The 20,443-nt window shown below is 34.1% G+C and overlaps 3 protein-coding genes across 5 annotated transcripts; 2 read left to right on the plus strand and 1 right to left on the minus strand.

Annotated features, from left to right (window-relative positions):
* The first annotated feature begins 1,240 nt into the window (after positions 1-1,240).
* LOC109580809 (uncharacterized) lies at positions 1,241-2,030 on the plus strand. The gene is made up of 3 exons (XM_019994361.1): positions 1,241-1,256; positions 1,299-1,407; positions 1,692-2,030. Exons 1-3 carry the CDS (start codon positions 1,241-1,243, stop codon positions 1,966-1,968), a joined length of 402 nt encoding a protein of 133 aa, XP_019849920.1. The 3' UTR covers positions 1,969-2,030.
* Positions 2,031-2,128: 98 nt separating this feature from the next.
* On the minus strand, positions 2,129-10,118 carry LOC109580801 (NACHT, LRR and PYD domains-containing protein 1-like). 3 transcript variants are annotated; one of them, XR_002184367.1, is made up of 10 exons: positions 10,040-10,118; positions 9,718-9,993; positions 9,589-9,678; positions 7,578-7,883; positions 3,405-3,545; positions 3,226-3,362; positions 3,041-3,165; positions 2,889-2,990; positions 2,727-2,833; positions 2,129-2,621 (listed from the first exon to the last, which is right to left on the minus strand). XR_002184367.1 is itself a non-coding variant. In XM_019994337.1 (5 exons), exons 1-5 carry the CDS (start codon positions 10,053-10,055, stop codon positions 4,364-4,366), a joined length of 2,664 nt encoding a protein of 887 aa, XP_019849896.1. In that variant the 5' UTR covers positions 10,056-10,118; the 3' UTR covers positions 3,460-4,363. The 3 variants fall into 3 exon arrangements, 2 of the variants coding, with proteins under 2 accessions (XP_019849896.1, XP_019849895.1); XM_019994337.1 differs by lacking the exons at positions 2,129-2,621; positions 2,727-2,833; positions 2,889-2,990; positions 3,041-3,165; positions 3,226-3,362 and having other exon boundaries at positions 3,460-6,351; positions 9,589-9,666; XM_019994336.1 differs by lacking the exons at positions 2,129-2,621; positions 2,727-2,833; positions 2,889-2,990; positions 3,041-3,165; positions 3,226-3,362 and having other exon boundaries at positions 3,460-6,351.
* Positions 10,119-10,160: 42 nt separating this feature from the next.
* Positions 10,161-17,256, plus strand: LOC100640915 (ankyrin-1-like). Its single transcript, XM_019994362.1, has 23 exons — positions 10,161-10,419; positions 10,488-10,592; positions 10,645-10,746; positions 13,565-13,666; positions 13,710-13,811; positions 13,861-13,974; positions 14,023-14,064; positions 14,112-14,258; positions 14,306-14,407; positions 14,612-14,719; positions 14,765-14,863; positions 14,910-15,011; positions 15,052-15,153; positions 15,213-15,314; positions 15,367-15,468; positions 15,515-15,616; positions 15,662-15,748; positions 15,796-15,903; positions 15,949-16,056; positions 16,611-16,715; positions 16,771-16,872; positions 16,920-17,033; positions 17,082-17,256. Exons 1-23 carry the CDS (start codon positions 10,198-10,200, stop codon positions 17,118-17,120), a joined length of 2,418 nt encoding a protein of 805 aa, XP_019849921.1. The 5' UTR covers positions 10,161-10,197; the 3' UTR covers positions 17,121-17,256.
* The last annotated feature ends 3,187 nt before the right edge of the window (positions 17,257-20,443 follow it).

Here is a 20,443-nt window from a genome sequence, read left to right on the forward strand (position 1 = left end):
CATTACTGACATCACAAGAGTACTACTATATAAAGATTATAGCACTCAACAAGTTACCAACAAATAATCTACCAACTGATCAGGAACTATAACTCGCCCCACTAAGGCGAGAAAACGTCTGTCTGTCTGTCTGTACGGGCAGTAGGATCGTCTAACTATTATTAATGTTAAATACTCTAACTATGATTATGCTCACGTGCATGCACACGAGCCAATATAACCATGCTTGCAACAAAAATTAACAATTTTTCACGTGGCAGCATTTTTACAGTGAAGTCATAGAAATGAATCAAGAAGAAGCTCGTAAGAGTCGTTGTAGGGAGCTCTACAGCCAAAGAATGGCCGCAGAGACTCCTGAAGCGAGAGAAGCCAGGCTGGCTATGAGAAGAGTCGCAGCTAGAGCTCATAGAACTAATGATATCTAATTGTGTGTGCATACTCAGGCTCGCCCCTCAATGTTCTACATTACTCCTAGTTTCTATAAATATTAAGCAGATTGCTGAGGCTATAGGTCAGTAAGTGAGCCTATCATCCTTTCTATTTCCTCTCCCCTTCACCTTATTATTTACATCTTTTACAACAGCTCAAAAACTTCACTACCTCTTCAAGATATTAGTTCAATTTTTGTGTAAGATGTTACAGTAAGGCAGTGGATATCTAGATATCATTCCTGAATTGTGTAACTTAATGTGTGGCATCATGAATACTGGAGCATGGTGATTATATACAGGGAGGAGAAGTGTGGGCTCACTGGGCTGGTTATTAAGGTGATCCTGAGCATAAAAACTATAATATAGATCTATTGATGAATATTTTACTGAAAGACTAAAGCAACTGCAACTACCCCATCAAAAATGTATTTAATGAATAGATCTACACTCCTGTACATAAAATACATCTACAGTGACATCCTCTCAGGTCTCATGTGAACTCTCTTGGTTGTCTGTCTTACGTTTTTAAAGTACCTCAAAAAGCCATGTTCTAGATATTGCATTGCTTGTATGCTCATGAAGCATGCTGTTTAGCTCACTTAGCATGCTTTGTGGGAAACCCATGGTACAGGAGCAGATTTCAAAGTGTAAGCTCACCATCCACTATTAAACTTCATTGAAAGTAAATTTGTGGTTACTTTGATCTTATTATTAGCATGTACATGTGTAATAAAGTAATATTGTATACTAGGCCAGTTCATTTGTAATTGCTTTAGTGAACATTGAATTATTACAGAATAGAAAAAAATATGGGTGCTTTAACAAGTTAATCGATGTGCAGGCTATGATATAAGGATGGGATGTGAGCTTGTTGTACATACCTCATACCTGTATATTATCTTCCTTCCTATTTGTATCTCCTTTTTTCCTTTAGGGAGCTGACACTCATACTCAGGCAACAGAGCTTGTTAAAAGTGTAAGTCAAGCCTGATACCTATTGTATAGCAAGAAAATTTGGCAATTCTATAATTGCAATGTATTTGTGGTTTTTGTACTTGCAAATTGAGTACAGCAGAGTTTTTGATTACTATTTTATCATTAATTTGCTAATCAACAAGCCAATTTTTGCTGCTATATGGTACATGCATGTTTATAATGATTAACTTGATTCATCCACCAAAATAGAGGGTACTTTTAATGCGTTATGAAGGAGGAACGAATTTTATTTGTATTTATTTATATATTATTGATTTATTTTAGTCATCCAAACAGAAAGAAAGGCACAATACTCAATTATTTACCTCGCCATATATGGCATGATCTTGGTCTTCAGCTAGGACTGTATCAGCCTACACTAGAAGACAATAATGAAGATAATAATGGAGACTCTAAGAAGTACTTCAGACAGTGTATGTCTGCCTGGTTAAGAGGAAAAGATAAAGTGAGAGAGAAAGGAGGTCCCAGTTGGTCATCATTAGCTACAGCACTGGATAAAGAAGGAAAACATCATATTGCTACTAACATTAGGGATAAATAATATTTTTAGATGTAGTTGTGTAGTGTTTAAGTTTGTTCATAAACTTACGTTATAAAATAAAATTTTTCTCACAACTTAATATACATGATCCTCAGAATTAACAGTGCAGCCTCTAAATGTACCAAATGTTGTAGACAATTTATTTTGCAATAAGAATTGAATAAATTTGCCTGTTTTAATTGGCATCATATTTAAGTGTAACACAAAAGGAAGGATTAAAGTCACCGCAAATCACAATACACAGAATTAAAATTGGCCAATTTTGTGTCAACTTCAAAGCAAAACTTGCATAATAGGGTCAAATTGTCCACACAATTAATGCTTTATGTTGTTTTCATAGTGAATTAGGAATACAATACTAACCATGATGCATAACAGTCTAAACTATAGCTAAAATTAATAAAATAGGAACAATCACTTCAGTTCATACTTCTCATTTACTAATTGATTGTCTTCTTCACTCCCCTTTACTATCATCTTTTTCAAGACACACAAACAAACTACTACAGCTATAATTCTAATGACAAGGACCATAACACAAACTGCTAATCCAATCATAACATTTTGACTAATAGCTGAACCTGCTTCATTGTGTCCTAGGGAAGAAGAGCCTGAACTCATTGGAAGAAAACTGCTGGAAAAAATGTTAGTACCTAAAATGTAAAATTTCCTAATATCAATTATTATTATTCATGAAAATCACAATAATATATACCACTTGTTAATACTGTGCATGCATGTACATAATTAATACCTACCACAGTTTGGTCCAGTGAAACCATTAGAACATATACACAAATAATTCCCAGCTACAATTTGACATGTAGCATCGTTAAGACAAAATTTTCCTGACAGTTCTGTATTGCTACATTATCAATGAATTATAACAATAAGTTACAACAGTAACATAATATTCTTACTAGTTTCATTGCACATAGTTTCATTATATCCTTCTGAGCAAAAGCATGTACTTTTGCCCATACAAGCCCCATATATGTAAGGAGGATCACAAACAAGTACAACTAACAAGATATTGTTATTTTATCTATTCAATTGTTACAATGTATCTTACTAGGCTTCAAAAGTTCAGCAAAAACAGTTAAATCCTTTCCAGTTTCTTTTGTTGACTGTCCAATATTCACATCACCAGTAGCAGCAATATCAAACAATTAAACAAAGCTTGTTATTACCACATATCTAGTTATTGTAATGATGCATCATTTGATATTTCAATTAATACTGTATACACATATGTACCTCTTGAGCTTCTTCTTCAAGTGTTGAGTCATTAAATTGTGGCTCAAATATTGGTTTGTACTCTGGTCTATAAAATGTGCTCCAACTACCAAATTCATCATAAGTGACAAGACTATCATGAGGGTTTGCAATAATCCCTGCATGAGCAATGAAATTATGCAAACATAAATTTTACTTACACGTTAGTCCAAACTCATAATGAATCTCTTCAGTGCTGGCATTAGAGGGTAGAGTTGTGTTTCCATTTCTTGATAGCAGATCATCCTCTGGTTTACCATTATACAGACCCAATAAACCAACAGTGCTCCCATAGTAACTATCTGAAAGAGTAACCGATACATTAGCTAACATATTGACATTCTCTGTAACAGTTATTGTTATTCTATTGGCTATTGTAGCTGAAATTGTATCATTTCCTTTATCCAGGACTGTTAAGTTCTTAAAATATTGCTCAGCTACTTCCGAGAAATCAATTTTGTCTCCATTCACTAACACTATCAGTTGATTGTTAACAACCTCAAACCGGACACTGTCTGATTCATTGTGTTTAGCTGCTATTGCAGTAATGACTGTGTCCCACTACCAATGAGAGTCTCATTACTGTCACTAGTTGATAGTGGTTCCGTCATTCTTGCTTGAACCATTAGTGAACCATTGAGTGATTGTACTATAATAAATTCACCATGACCATTGAATGTATATTGTGTCCCATCCAATGACACTAAATGAGGATCAGCAAATGTATGGACTATAAGGAAATCTGGTGGATAGTATATAAGTAGTAGTTTATTATGCTCAAGTATTTGGTTAATGAAAGAACGTAAAAATTTTAATTTTGTGGGTTTGGGATTGAGTCTGTAGTGTACAATAGGGATAAAAGTTACTTTCATGGGTTGACTGCATGGTAGCAAGAAACAGTATATATATTCCAGATTTTTCTTAGTTAGAGAGACTCTTAAAAAAAAACTATGTACTCACTTGCAGAAAGACTCAAACTATAATTTTGTAAATCTTTGATTACTTTGGGTTTTGTAAAATTCATTTTTTTTATATAAATAAAATATAACTTTTAATTTTGCATATACAAAGCAGAGTTTGAAAAATTAAGATTTATTGGCAGTCTAAAATTTGTATCTTTTTAGCAGTGAAATATAACTTCAGTTTCTTCAGAAACAGCAAACATCACTTCATCCTGGCCAACTTTATCAATATTATTACCATAGAGTTTTAGCTGTTGGAGTGATGGCAAAGTATGAAGCATGGCACAAAGATCTTTGATCGGGAGTTTATCATTTTTAACTATTTCAAGGACTTGAATGAATTGTAGACCACGAATAGATCTGCAAATCTCTTTAACAAAGCTATCATGAAGGTGGCAATTATTAATAGCAACGTAAGTAAGTTCCTTCTGAGACTTAAGAATCTCAGATAGTGAGTCAATAATATTGCTTGACAGTGCTGTATTATTTATTAAGACAATTTTAGCTAAAGTAAGTGGAGCACAAACAAGATAACGTCTAAGACACCTTAGTTCTTGCTCTCCAAAGGCATTATTACACCAGTGAAGTTCCCATTGGCTCTCTGAAGTTGCCATTATATAGCCATAGACAAGAGCTCTGTAAGGTTGAATTGGTCGAACAATGGATAAAGAGCTTGATGTTTGTTTGGCTACATTTTTACAGCCATCTCTCCATTGCCCTTCATATATGCATTCCAGTGTAAATGGGACACCATATATATTCTGAGTAGAGAAAAGAATGCGAGTAGAATGTGACTGAAATTTGTCCATGCCACAGTAAAATTTTAAAACCATTTCAAATCTCTCATCTCGCAAATATTTCGTCAACCAGTCCCATCGATTTGTATCAGTCATCAAAGAGACACTATAAGCTGCAAGGAATTCATGAATTGTCAAGTGAAGGAAGTGATAGTATGATTTTGTTCCACTCTTCTCAAAAGCAATTACATTCTTGAGCAAGCCAAAGCCATCAAAAAGAGCCTCTTCTTCATCAACAACACCTACTGCATTTATTAGTTCCTGCTTTGTAAAACTAAGGTCATTATTTTGCAGACTTTTTAGTGCCATGTTTGCCAAAACTTTTATTATTCCATTTACCGATTTGTCACAATCTCCAATGGTTTCTAGATCAATTTCATTAGAATCAGACAATCGTTTAAAGTGACGCTTCAAAGTATGAATAATAAAAAGCTCATATACTTCAGTAAGAGTAGATGGCAATTGATGATCACTAACATGATAAACATAGCAAACTATTGTCAAATTTATAGCCACATAACAGGTACTAGCAACATTGGGATACGATTTTAAATCTTCTACCAGCTTTTGGCCAGCTTTTTCATTGGTCTTAAAATATGACATTATGTATTGTTTAATTTGATCTTCTGTAAAACCCAAAATTTCCACAATTCTGTTAGCATGCCTTCTAATGTCAATAGTGGCTCCTGGACGAGATGTCACTACAATAGTAGACTCTGGTAAAAATTTTCCATAAATTAGGCCTGGAAAAAACATGTCAATGCTTCGACAAGAAGGCCGCAATTCATCCCACCCATCTAAAATAAAAACAACATCTCTACCTTGATTTTTTTTAATGAGAAGAACATCATTACTGGTATAATTATCACCATAATACTCTAAAAGTTCATCAATGGATTGAGCTGTCCTCATTAAAGGAGAACGCAAAGGTATATAGAGTAGTAGCTTAAATTCCAACATCTGTCTTTTTTCTGACCATTCTTGACAGAGCTTGCTTGCAAGAGTAGTTTTTCCAATACCTGGACATCCTTCAATAATAATGACCTTTTTTCGATTGCATTCATAATTCATTATATCTTCAAAAGCAAGGCACTTCCCTCGAAATTCATCTTGTTCTGTGATGAATGTAATATCCCCACTTTTTTGTATCAAAGCTTTCTGATGTGCATGCTGTAACACATTTTCCTGTGTAATAAGGACCAAATTAATGTATTCCACTTCCAATGTGGGTGGCCATTGATGCTGTTGCCCATCAATTGTTTGGTTTTTGTAAAGACTTCTGACATATTGCTCCAATAAATATGGTTCTAGTGAAGTTTTCATCACAGAATGACTTGCATTATTTATAGCTATAAAAATTAAAGCATATTTTATAGCTACTGTAGAGTGTAGACCTTTTCACAATACGTGACTTGTGGAATTTTAACGAGATGTAAATTGTATTCACAATAGGGTGCACTGAGGCTACACCCACCGAGGAAAAGATTATAGCAGTGTCTCTGGTTGAGATGCCTAAAAACTGGAGTGAAATTAAATGTAATAACTAGTTAGGCAAGAAAAAGGAATTAAAATTCTTTAGATTCCATCTAAATGATGAGGAATACTGTAAAAGATGGACAGCAGCTGTGAGACAATAGCACTGGCAGCCAAAAAAGAGCTTCAGGATATGTAATATTACAGTACAAACAAAACCACTCTGGAAAAATTATAAGCCTGCAGGCTCTTTTCGTCTAGTAGTTCCTCTTGTGTAAAACACCTGGCCTTTTGATACAGTACCCAAACATATGCCAACAACTTGAGGTCAAAATTCGCGACTGCTAATATTTGCAAATTTTTCCGCTGCTAGTAATTGCCATGGCGACCGGATGCTATTTTAATTGAAAATGGTGCGGTATTGAAGCACAGCACAAAGCTGCAGTGTTCTTGAGTTGTTATTCTTCTTGCTATTACTAATCCTTGGTCTCTTTGAAGCTGTTTTAGCCAGTTCTTTTTAGAAATTCACTACTCACTCTGTCTTGCCGTACAGCCACGTCTTTATGGGAGTCTCCACCCATTCTATAGTTAGTTAGGGTTAACCAGTTTATTGACTTGGGTGTGCTTTATAATCATGACCGACTGACCAGCACTAATTTTGCAGCAAAGAGCTTGAAGGTAGCGATCCATATAGAGATTAGAGAACTGGAGTCTGGATGGTTCCATTAAAGCTGCTAAAAGAATAGCCTGCTGAATACTGTAGTTGTATAAACACAAGCCCGACATGGTTAATTGTCATAGCAACACTCAATAGGTTTCCATGGTATTTAATTAAACTTCTTTATTTGTTTTTTATTAGCAGTCGTGAATATTAATCATCCTACGGTATAATTATAAGGATCATCTGCTACTCCTAATAATCTTACCTGTTTCATGTATCTTTTTGAAATGCTGTAAATATTGGCTCATTCTCAGTATATCTATGCTAAGGTAGCATGCACTGCACTTCCTCCCAGTGATTGCACCCAATCATGAATACAATTTACATCTCATTAACATTCCATCAGTCGCGTATCGTGAAAAGGTCTATAACGTCACATACCTGCATTGTGATTTCCAAGATCAAAAAATTTCTTTAAAGTACAAGAGAGTTGATGCTCTCCAGTTTTTTTCAGAGCAGTCAAGAGCTTATCTGCATTTGGATTGCTTTGCCTTAGCCAATAGGTTAGTAATTCATGTAAGAAACTTACAGGACCACCTGACAAAAGAGTAGGTGTACTTATTATATTGTCAAGATGACCTTGTGGAATGTTTAAGTAAACACCAATTTGTTTCCACTTTGAAGCAACACATTCAAGATGCTCCAAAAGAAATGGCAGATGATTCAAGGTAAGTATAACTGCTGATCCTAAAAGATAAAATTACAATTAATATAATTGCAATGTACATGCATTACTTCAAGACAGTGAAAATAACATTGTCTAGTGCATTATGACACTAGCCAAAAACAGTATAAATATTGTCTTTTTTGTGCCAATTAATGCTAACTTTATAACACAATGATCTATGTTGCAATTATAAATCCAACATTAGAATAATTATACTACTACTGTATAGCCAAAATTTTGATAGGGAATTAAAATTGGCAGATTGACAGATTGGTGATAAATCTACTATTTCTGGGTGCATGGTATTGACTTTTAACAAAATTATCTAGCATCAGAGCTATTATTTGAGGGAAAAATTTTCATCAAAATAAGAACAGAATACAATGAATGGCATATTGTATGTGCTTCCAACATTGTCTAATTATAGTTATACATGTATACCAAAGGGTTCAGTGGGACAAGGTAGCCAACCACCCATGGTTTGCAAAATGGGATACACTATTGTAGCAACATATGTCAGTGCCTATTACAGGCTCAGTCTCAAATTAAAAACTATGCACATGCATTAGTTTATAGTTCCAAAATTTTATACCATATGTCTAGAAAAATTTCAATAAATTAATTTGTCCAGTTATGCAAATATTTGTATAATATCCATGGTGGTACAAATTATTGCTTGATATCACATAGTAATTACTCATTTAAAGGCTGCATGCAGCACTTTAAATTTCCTTTTGCTTTACACAGTACACATATGGTGGAAAGTTGTCTATCATACTCAATAGTTATATTGAGTATGATAGATAAGTAACATCATAACTTTCCATAAAAGCATACCATAAAATGATAAAATATATAACAACAATCATGGCATTAACAAGGGACCTACACTGATAGCACAACAGTTACTATATGCCAGTTTATTTTTGCGGTGGAAAATTTTCACAAATCTTGCATATCTAAGATTTTGCGAAATTAATTTTTGCAAATGCTTGCAGACTGCACCATGTGGCAATGGAGAGCATAATTTTGCGGTAAAACTTTTTGCAAATGATCACAAACTAACAAAATTCTCGAAAATATTTTACCATAAAAATAAACCGGTATAAAGTACGTATTGAGGGGGGTGATTGAATTTAAGCCCTTATTATTCCTGTTACAGTCATTTGATGGTGTATTTTGTAATTACAATGTATGTAAGACATGTATAATACATGTATGTAGATGAGGTTACATGTTTTATTCATTTTTTGTTGTAAAAGTATTTTAGCTTAATTTTTGCTACATTACATGCAGCAACTCTAATCTCAGTAAAATTAGCACATCAGAATAACATGGGCTTGTAAAAAAGGTACAGCCTGCACTATAGAGTTGTTTTAGTTAACTACAACTAAAACTAAAACCCTTTTAGTTAGGCCAGATTACTTCTAGGTAATTAACTATTACTAACTAAATTTTTTTAGATTCATGAAAGTAACTAAAATCAAAAATTTCTATAACTAACTATTACTAACAAAAGCCATCTCATTTTCTAACTAAAACTAGCCTGCACATTGGTAAAAATCAAAAGAGGAGTGATGCTATTCATAAAACTCATATCTGCTCCCGTGAATGACAAAGTAGCCTTTTTGCCACACAAAAGTAATTATTATGCATGCTGTTACGTCATACTGAAACGCTCTAAGATTCCATGTACATGTACTGTGCATGCTATGAAATCCTTACTCTGCTCTTCATGTGACGATAATTCATGATTTGGAGTAGTCAGGCCACATCTTACCAGACTTGGACCTCTTTGAAACCCTGTTTTTCCAGCTAAAATATACACTAAATAATAATTACAGCTGTACACACCTTTCTTAGCCATGATTGACTCAGCAAGAGTGCCCTCATTCACATCTTCAGATTTCAACACTTTTAACAATGTTCTCCAACTATGAAAATTGCTGCTAGATTTTCCATGCAACCAGATATTCAAAGTAGCATAGAGACACTTGTCTTTTACGTCATGTTCATCTTCCTTAACCTTGCTTAAGGTAGAAGGGTCGATTCCAAACCCAGCTCCAATGCTCTCCCATTTATCTTTCACACTTCTGATAAGACGAAAAACATCTTGAATTTCATCGAAGCCTTGACAAAAATTATTATTAAACTTAAAGGCTTAAATTTTTCTTACTTATTGTCCTGTCCATACTTTTATCTTAGCTTTTGTTTGGTTGTTGGGTGCGGTTGGGTGAATGCCACTGAATGGGTGTAGACCAGAGCTCTTGGGTGTGGATTATCTAATCATATTTGTGGGTGTGCCTCCGAAGGCTCCGATCCCGCATCGATGCTATGTCTGAGAAGAGGTCTGACTCTGAGATTGACTCTTTTTTCGAAGCAGTGGAGAAAGGTGAGATAGAAAGGATTCAGAGGTTCATTGAAAATGAAACAGTACCCTCAAATGTCACCAACTGCAATGGGTTTCAAGCTATTCATATTGCTACTAGCAGGGGACACCTTGAAGTGGTGAAATATTTACTGGGAAAGGAAGTCAGCCCAAACGTTTTTCTTAAGGTAGGAACTGGACTGATCACTACTTAGATCTAACTGAATATGTATGTATGTATAATAATGCTCTAAAGAATACCAAGTTTGATCTTATACATTTGGCTTCGGCACATAATCAACTGGATGTGTTGAAGCTATTAGTTGAGGAGTATAAAATTGACCCAACTACTGTATGTGAGGTAATACTTTCATAATGCAATCACTTATGTCATAGATCTATAATATTTGTAGGACAATATTCAGCCAATACACATTGCAGCAATGGCTGGTCACATTAACATTGTCAAGTATCTTGGTAGTCTTTCTGGTGTTGATATAACAGCGCAGGCAATGGTTAGTTTATGTGATTGTCCTCATATAGACCACCCAGAGTGAGAATTGCTTGCGTGGGAAGATTATTATGGAAATAAGGCGGCATGGTTTAGTATGAAATAGACCTCTCGAACTAGGTGTATGAATATCATTATTTTAAGATATGGTATCCACCTACACATAATAATTGGCTGCCATTTTGGACGGCAAGATTCAATGAAGAAGGAATGGAGTAAACTATAAAAATGATTTGTCTAGGAGGTCTGGAGCTCTTTCAAGCTACAAAAGTTGGTTGGAAGAAAGAATGGGTGCTACCAAGCATCTCATAAAACAGATTTGGTGCAATATGCAGTAGATTCTTTACTATAGCTTGCTTTCTGCTTTTGCTCATTGGTTCACCATAGAAAGTTGCTGTCCATGGAATTTATTTCCTTCTCCACCACACCCATTGCCGTATTTACTCTTGTGACGTAGTTCATTTTCACCTCGAGAGGTCTATAAATTCTGGTTGCCATTTTGGTTGGTAACTTTCAATGGAGAACAAACAGGCCAACATAAAAACAAACTTGTATTAAGAATTTTGGAGCAAATTTGACCAAATTTATTACCGGGAAACTTAAAGGTATAGCTATTTTGTCTTATAACAAGCACTTTTTAGCTTTTGATAGAGTTATAGCAGGTAAGTGAGGCATTTTCTTCGTGCCTCCATTGACTTCATAGGTGGTTCCAGGCCCGGGCTGTGCCTGGGTTAATTTTGGTTGCTCAATTACTCAAGTTGTCAAATTACACAAATCCTGGACTCTTGCATCACTACCAAGTCTCTTAACAGAGTTATCTAACCCCCTGATCATAATTTCAGCAGTTTCCAGTGCTTTAAGAAGCCATGAGAAGTTGTCAGAAGTACCAGTATGCTTGAAACTATCTTGACCACACCCGTAATTCACGAAAATCAAGGAAAACACCGTTTTATTAACGTAAAAAGGGGGTGTGGTCAAAATTGCGGCGCGCTTTGTGTGCCCCTTTACTTTCTAGCCCGTGCCTTATTTCGAGTCTGCAACCGCCTATGATTGACTTCCTTAACAAATTTGCCAATTGAAATGGCTGCCAATTACAGCTTGTGGGCAGTGCCTTATATAAAATATTAATGAAATTCATAGCTTTTGTAATCCTCACTCTGGGTGGTCTATAGGCTGTATATTACAGTATGAAACTGATCGGTATTGAATTTGTATTATTACTAAGTTCTGTAGAATAAAGCACTGATGTTCATACAATTTTCTCACAGTTGAGTAATTAGAACCTAATGATTACAATGGTTGCTTCTACAGCTTTAGCAGCTTTCATGAGTTAAGCTCTGTCTTTGCTGTGATTTTATAATAATTTATTAGTAACAACTGCATGTTCACAGAAACTGCATCTTTTGTCATTTTATATTCTTTCAGCAATGGATAAATTAAAAGGCTCAGTCTTTCAGCTCAGTAAATTTTATTTAAGAAGATAACTTAATCTTCACTGTGTTTGACTTTTTAATTTGCAACTGAAGACACTCCTCAATTTTTAATTAAATTTTGCAACTTTATATATTTTAACTTTAACAACAATTACAAATGTACCCATTAGCTCTTAGTAAAAATCAAATGTCCTTATAGAGGTGTGTCTTTAATTCCAAATTATCAAGTCTTGCACAGTGAAGACTAACTCTTGTTATTAAACTGAATTGTGCATCATGGAGCTGAATAACAAAATGTGATATGCAGTGATATAGTTACTGACAATATAAAAGTTAGCCTGGCCCCACTTCTTTGTTTCTCAGGGGGTTGCCACCCTGTGCAACAATGAGGCGGGGCCTGACTATGTAAAAGCTTATTTTAATGTTAGGTTTGAAAAGTTCATATAGTTGAAACTTGAAACTTGGATTGTTACAAAAGAAGGGTGCCACGAAACCCAAATGCCTTTTATCTTTGACCCTTAGATAGAGCTCCAAATGCTCCTAATAAGTCCTGATTTGTCAATCTATTTTTAGGCCTTAATACATTAAATGATGTCGTAAGTTTTTAAATTATGCAAGCCTCTTGATGCTACATTTCCTAACTATACAAACAACTCATTACATGCTACTGCTGCTAGTTGTACGTATGCATAAATGAAGGGTGCCTTTGAAAAAATAACACAATTGCAGAAAGGACAGGTTTTCCAAGTTCATATGTGTACATATGAAAAGACTAATGAGTAGGAAACTTCTTGAATAGAAAATGTTATTCTTTCAACAAGGTTAAATCAATTGAGGCTGCCAAAACATGCTACATGTAGTGCATGTTGGGTTTAAACTTAACCACAAAGTGACCTAAAACAACTTAAATTTTTACTGATTCATTAAGGGCTTTTTATGTACTTAGAAATCTAGCTTTTGCCAGTATGTTTTGTAAACACAATGCCTGTAGTGACTGAGAAGGAAAGGTAAAGAGGGGCCTTGTGGGAATCAATGAATGATCTTATCAATAAGGTAAAACCTTCTTAAATCTAAAAAATGCACATACTTAAATATACACACATCAATTACATTTACATCGTAATGCATCACAAACACATATTGCATAACATTACATAACACTAGTAATCAACATTGCATGCATTATATAACCTTACATAAGAAGTAAAAATAAATAAGTACAGAAATAATAATCAGTAAAAATCATAGTTATAATAACACAATAAGTGCTTAGGAAAATAATTATAGTTAAGCATAAATTAACATTATCAGTGATAACAATGCCTTTATATGTATTATAATGGTGGCTATTTTTTATTTATATGAAAATGGTTCCTATTAATCATACAGTCAAAACTTCAAGCTATACACTTTGCATGCCAACATGGACAAGTCGATGTTGTTGAATTACTTATAAAAGAATTTCATGCTGATCCTAATTGTGAAGCTGAGGTAAAGATAACAGAGCTATACTGTTTATTATAATAATTTATAGAATGGAACACAGCCAATACATTTTGCTACGATGAATGGACAAGTAGAAGTGATAGTTATGTTGGTTGAGAACTTTTTTGTCGACCCCAATTCTAAGAATAAGGTTCAATTTTTTTTCAGTAAACTGTAAACTTTTGATTTTCAATATTTAGGAAGGACTAACACCCGTGCAGTTGGCTCAATTTGGAAAGAAATTGGAAGTATTAGAGTTATTAACTCAGAATTATGGGTGTTCTATTGACATGGGATTCTTGCAGTTACAAAAGGTGTATATTATTAATAGTTATGTTTTTATGATGAGGTTTATTGAGTAGCCAGCTGGCACTTTCAAAGAAATATTCTCAGGCATAGCACATGTCAGTTAACTATACAATTAACTATAAAACACCAGACATTATTATAGGAATCTCTTGCACTTCTTCCAAAAGTTTCATCTGACAAGTCTGAATCACCAGAGAGTTTAATTCATAGGGCTAGTTTTTACGGTGAATTAGACACTATCAGTGAAGTGATTGAGATAAGAAAAATTGACCCCAATCTGCCTGACCATGTAAGAATAGATTAGTTTTAATAATCTCTACTATTATGTTGTAACAGGAAGGTAATCACCCCATTCATATTGCTACAGCTGCTGGACATCTTCATATAGTCAAGGCACTAGTTGAAAAGTATGAAGTTCCTCCTGATACACCAAATAAAGTACTTCATTGTATATTTTTATTATTATTTCCCTAAATCATTTAGCTTGGCTTTCATTCTCTCCATATTGCTGCACTAAATAATCATATCCCTGTCATAGACTATTAAAAAAAAGATTGCAAAGCTCCTTTAGAACCATATACAAATGTTAGTCTTCTTGCAGTCTTGCTATTTTGTTTAAATTGCAGTATTATGTACATGAAGGATGGATATAATCCAGTTCATTTTGCAGCACTTAAAGGACACATAAGGAGTTTTAAAACTCTCATTACCTTAGGATGCAGTCCTACAGCTTTCACTAATACCGATGAAGTATAGATTATATTAGTATCAGATATAGTATACATTTGTTTTTAGCCATCACAACCTATACATATTGCAGCATCAGAAGGTCATAAAGAATTAGTATTTGAGCTGATTGAAAATTATGGAGTCAATCCTCTGGTTGAAGATGATGTAAAATTAATAAGATTAGTTGCATAGTTTTAAAAAATATTTGTAGTCTGGCTTAACGATACTTCATATTTGTGCTCAATATGGACATGATAAACTTTTAGACTCTCTGTGTGAAAAGTATGGAGCAAATCCTCATGTAGCAACTCCAGTAAGTACAGTATTCCATGCATAGTACTTGACTTCAATAGAGTGGATCTCAACCTATTCATGTTGCAGCTGAATATGGATCTTTGTCAATTGTCCATTTGTTGATAAGCAAGTATAATGTGAATCCTAATTCTAGAAAAATTGTAAGCTTAAATTTGACTACAAGAATTCTATTTTCATGTTTTCATTTCAAAAAATTCAGGAAGGAGACTGCCCCATTCATTCTGCTGCACTGCAAGGAAAACTTAATGTTGTGAAGTGTCTTATTGAAAATTATGGAGTTGACCCTTCATCTGAAGCTAAAGTTTATATTTCAATTGCTAAACAAAATAACATCTTTTATTTTAATTATGTAGAATGGACTGCAACCAATTCATCATGCTGCTCAAGAGGGTCACAGTGATATTGTCATAATGCTTATAAACGAATTCAATCAAAAGCCTGACGCAGTTACTCATGTAGCATAAGAGCAGATTAAGTAATTATTGTCAAATTATTTTTCAGAGTGGTTTTCAACCAATACACAATGCAAGTTTTAAAAATCAAGAGAATGTGATACGCTTACTTGTTGAAGTTTATGGGGTTGATCCGAAAGCAACTACAAAAGTATACATGTTTTATAATGTGGTGACTTATCATTAGCTTTGAAAGTTTGGAGATCAACCAATACATTTAACAAAGAGTAAAGAAATTTTTGATCTTTTTGTGAAAAATTACCATGCTGATCCAAGTGCAAGGGTATGTTTTAACTGCTGATTATTTAGTTATTATATGATAATTTTAAGAATGATGATGATTTGCAGCCAATTAATTGTGCTGCTGCTTATGGCCTCACTAATTTGGTTGTACATTATATAACTGAACACAAGGCTGATCCAAAAGCAACACCAAAAGTATAGACAATATTTACAATTATACTAAATTTACACTTTCCATAGTCAACTGGAATGCAACCAATACATAGTGCTGCAGTTGGTGGACACATAGAGCTATTAAGAACTTTGATTGACAAATTTGGAGTTGACCCAAGAGAAAAAGCTACTACTGTAAGTTGTATTAAGCCATGCACCATTTCATATCAACATGAGCCAAAAAAAGCTATAAATATTTTAAAGCCATAACATGTAGGTCAAATAGACTAGGCCTTTTGCAAGTTGATTCATTGTTTCCCATTTCATGCCTGCATGGTGCCACATTTATGGTTTTGCATTGTTTATAGTATACATGTGGCAATCAACCATGCATCATAATCGTTAGCACCATCCACTAGCCTAGTCTTGCAAGCCAGACTATTCCCCAGCCTACAGTCATTGGGCTGGGCTGGAGAATGGTCTGGCTTGTGAGACTACCACTAGCCTGCTTATGGCTTTAAAAGCTAAACCCTTCTTTAAATGAGATCCTGTTGTTTGGCTAAAAATTTATTTCTGGTAAGCAGCTATAGAGCAGCAAAAGTACAGCCTCAAGACTGCCTAAAGCTATTATAGCACTTTGTAATTCTAGCTTCCTTAACTAGTGACTGACAATTGGTTCACTCTAGTCCTTAGATATCATGCATTGGTATCTCTTGTTCAATTTAAGACACAGTTGTTTTTTATTTCAGGAATACATTGAGCCAATTCATTATGCAGCTCTGGCAGGCCAATTAGAAATTATTCAAGTACTTATTGAAGTCTATGGAGTATCTCCTAATGCAGCTACCATTAAAGTACGTGATGTATACAATCAAAACTGTATAGACAATGATATTATTGCTATTACAGGAGGGTGCCTGCCCAGTTCATTTTGCTGCTCATCTTGGACATGCTTACGTAGTTGAATTTTTAGTTGATAATTATGGCGCAGACCCTTCAATATTATCAAAGGCACTGATTGCTTTTAAGAATATTTAATAAATCAATGTTTTATACAGGATGGTGATTCTGCAATGCTTGTTGCTGCAGTAGCTGAGCATACAGAAGTTATAGAGTTACTTAGAGATAAATATTTTCAGACAGTTCCAACAGAAGAAGAAGTGATGATAGCTGTGAGATAATTAGCTATCTAGTGCTTTTAATTATTTTTGTTTCTACAGAAACAAAAAAGTGATGCTGAATTATTAGAAAAGACATGACTTAACTGCTTCAATATTATCTATGCATCAAAATCAGTATTAATGATAAATAATTATATTCCACTTATTTTATCAGCTATATACAAATTTAGAGACTTCATATTTGATGAATATATATAGCTTTGACAAAACTGCAGTTTCTATGTATCTCTAAATAACTAGCAATAAGTTCGTGGCATGTATTTTGAGTATGCTTGGAGGCTATAGTAATGGCCTACAATTTCGTCTCAACAACTCATGCAACACTGCAGTTTTAACAAATGTATGTTCTTGCAAGATACCAAATAGCTAGTCTTGCTGGCCAGACCAGACCTTTCATAAAAATTTTGGTGCAACAAGTATTGTCAAAGTGAATAGTTCCAATAGTCTATAAGCAAGCAACATTATTCAGTTTTATTCAGTGAAGCTCCATCTTTTATGACTTGCATTGACTGATTCAATTTTTTCCTAGTGAACTGAATAGACACTCCAGCTACATTACATTTGCTGGGAAAGTAGTAGTTTTCCGCAGATTTATGATTTTTTAAAGTTTCAAAATTCTTGCCATCATAAAAGCATGAATAGATATTCAGCAATGCCTGATTCAATGTTTTTTCTTTGAAAGGAATATCAGTAAGCTTACAAATAATGTCTTTTTAGTCAGACCTTTGATAGACTGAGTCCAGCTTTGGCTTCCACAGTTTTGTATGCATGCATGTGCACTCCAAACAAACAATTCTATCGAAGTTTCTTCAGAAGATTACATGCATTCCTACACTGTTTGACCCCCTATATAGTTTAGGATGAATGTAACAATGAAACTACACTCTTTGTTCCCCATATCACTATTGGAAAACATTTGTGTACCTATATACATTAGTGATCTCTATCTATACATAGGAAGAAACATTGAAACAGTGTAATTTTTTATGCACCCCAGAATGTATTGTTGTGAATCATGAGTCGAGAAAAATTTTTTAAAAATTATATAATGCCTTCCTTGAAATATAATAATAGATCTACATTATAATTGATACATGGAACAATAATGTCCCACCAGTTCCATCTCAGTTGAAGAGTCTTGCTATTTTGTGTAAACTATAACATCTATACTTTTCATTGACTAGTCTAGAAAGAGCATTATCAGCTTTTGGATTCCAAAATAAGGTACTGGTATGTGCTGGGAGTGCTGGGTACAGACTATTCAAGAATAATATCTAGTTTATGTTTAAAAATGTTTGATTACTAGATCTATTATGCATAAAAACATAATATGCACAGTTCGAAATTTCTATTTTTGCTAATTTTGGGATTTAGAGCTAACATAATAAGTGTCTATATTAGTTTCTCTACTCCAGTATAATAGTTTACATGAAAGTGGCAATAATAATCGCAAAATTTTACACTCACATAAAAATTTTAATTTATTACAAAACAAGGCACTCAGGCAATTTTACAAAGCTAACTACAAAATAAAAAATACTCTAATGCTACAATTAATGCTAAAAAAAATAATAATCTAAAAATAATAAACAAAATGGCCTAAAATATCGCTACTTTGGTTGAACATTTTTAGCAATGTCATTTGCTCAGACTTTTTTCAGTGCTGTAGCTAAGGATGTCCAACTGGAACCTCCTTTTTGCACCTTATCTTCTCCTTTTGACCGGGCAGCCATGCACTCCAATAGACATTTTTTAACATCTCTAGTCTACATCTCCTCTACATTTTTCATCAATTGCTCCCAGTGTATTGAAGTTGAGTCCTTAGAATAAGAAGAGACCCAATGTTTCCATTCAGTGTAATCAATCTACTGTAACTTTTCAAGGACATCAGCAAGATTAGTTATGTCTATGAGCATGAAAGGTGATCATATCACATCTGTTTTAAGGACAAGTTGCACTCTTTCTGGTTATTCCATAAATATTACACCTAAAACATTATTAAACAAACATTATACCAGAGAAGTAAATGTACTGTATATATTACTGGTATTTCCAGTTGATACTAGTAAATTTACCTCTGCTTATCAGTTTGGGTTGGATACTTAAGGCATTGCATGTGAAATTGCTCAGTGGATAAAAAGATGCTGTATATCTAGATTTGATGAAGAAAGCATGAAGCTGAAGTCAGTCAGATTTAAAGTTACAATGAAGATCTGAATCAATATGGTGCTGCCAATAAGAGTAAATGAAATGATTATAGATCTATAGAGTAGTACTATATCAGTGTAGAAAGGACTTGGTGTTTTTCTTTATTGTCATTCTTGGATTTCTCAGTTTTGTTAAGACTAGATTTCATGAACAGTTAACTAACTTAGTACAAGTTACTTATCACATTTTGTTTTGTGCATTTATGTTAAAATAACATGAAAGCGTTGCCCAAATTTAAGTTGCATCATTTGCAATCAGCCTACACAATACAACTTTACACAGATACAAGGCACTTTGTTGACACTCTGAAAAACTGGCAATATTATCTTCATTTTTTGTGAATAAGTGCAAGATGTATATTTTTTAGTTTGGGCTAATTCTTCTGGCACATAATGGCATGGTGTGGTATTTCACTATTTTTTCAATTTAACAGTTTTGAAATTCCTGCAATTATTATACAAGACAATTTATTGACGAGGAATTAATATTGGCAATTGGCGGTTCTATGAAGAAATCACCACTATAAAATCTGCCATTTTGTTTCAATCTGAGTATCTACAACGGTACATGGCACAAAATCACCAAAATAAAATCTGCCAATTTCTTTCTGCAGGCAAATTCACCAAATATTTCTCCCACCAATATATCATCTTGTTGGGGCAAGCCTGAGCGAGCCCCACATAAACGAGACACGTATGTATGTATGTCTGTCTGTCTGTTCAATCTATGGTTTAATCTATGTTTAATTTATGCTTCTCCAACAGCCAGGCAAGGTTATAGATGCAATAAAGTAACTATGAAACTTGTTTTTGCTGATAACTCAACTTACTGTACTTGCATACTACTGTCCAAATGCTGCAAGGAATGTCAAGAAAGCAGATATGCCATCTTTATTGATGTGAATGACTTTGAAGTCTGTCACAGCCTGAACTAATTTGGACTACATTGCTACAGTTGCCTATCTAGCCATATCATTTGTGTAGTGACTGTTTCTAGCTATCTTTAATGCTTTCCAAATGCTAAACTTGATTTGATTTAAATTGATTACAAAGGTAGGTCAAGAACTACACTGCACTCAATCAAGTTCTGAGCTGCTTAAGTTGCACTGTCATGAGTATTGTTAGTCTGTCAATATCTATTGTATGTACATTGCTTTACTTGCTTAGGCTCGCCCCTTCAATGTTTTACATTCG

Source organism: Amphimedon queenslandica, unplaced genomic scaffold, assembly GCF_000090795.2.
Source record: "Amphimedon queenslandica unplaced genomic scaffold, v1.1 AMPQUscaffold_13475, whole genome shotgun sequence".
Lineage (NCBI taxonomy): Eukaryota > Metazoa > Porifera > Demospongiae > Haplosclerida > Niphatidae > Amphimedon > Amphimedon queenslandica.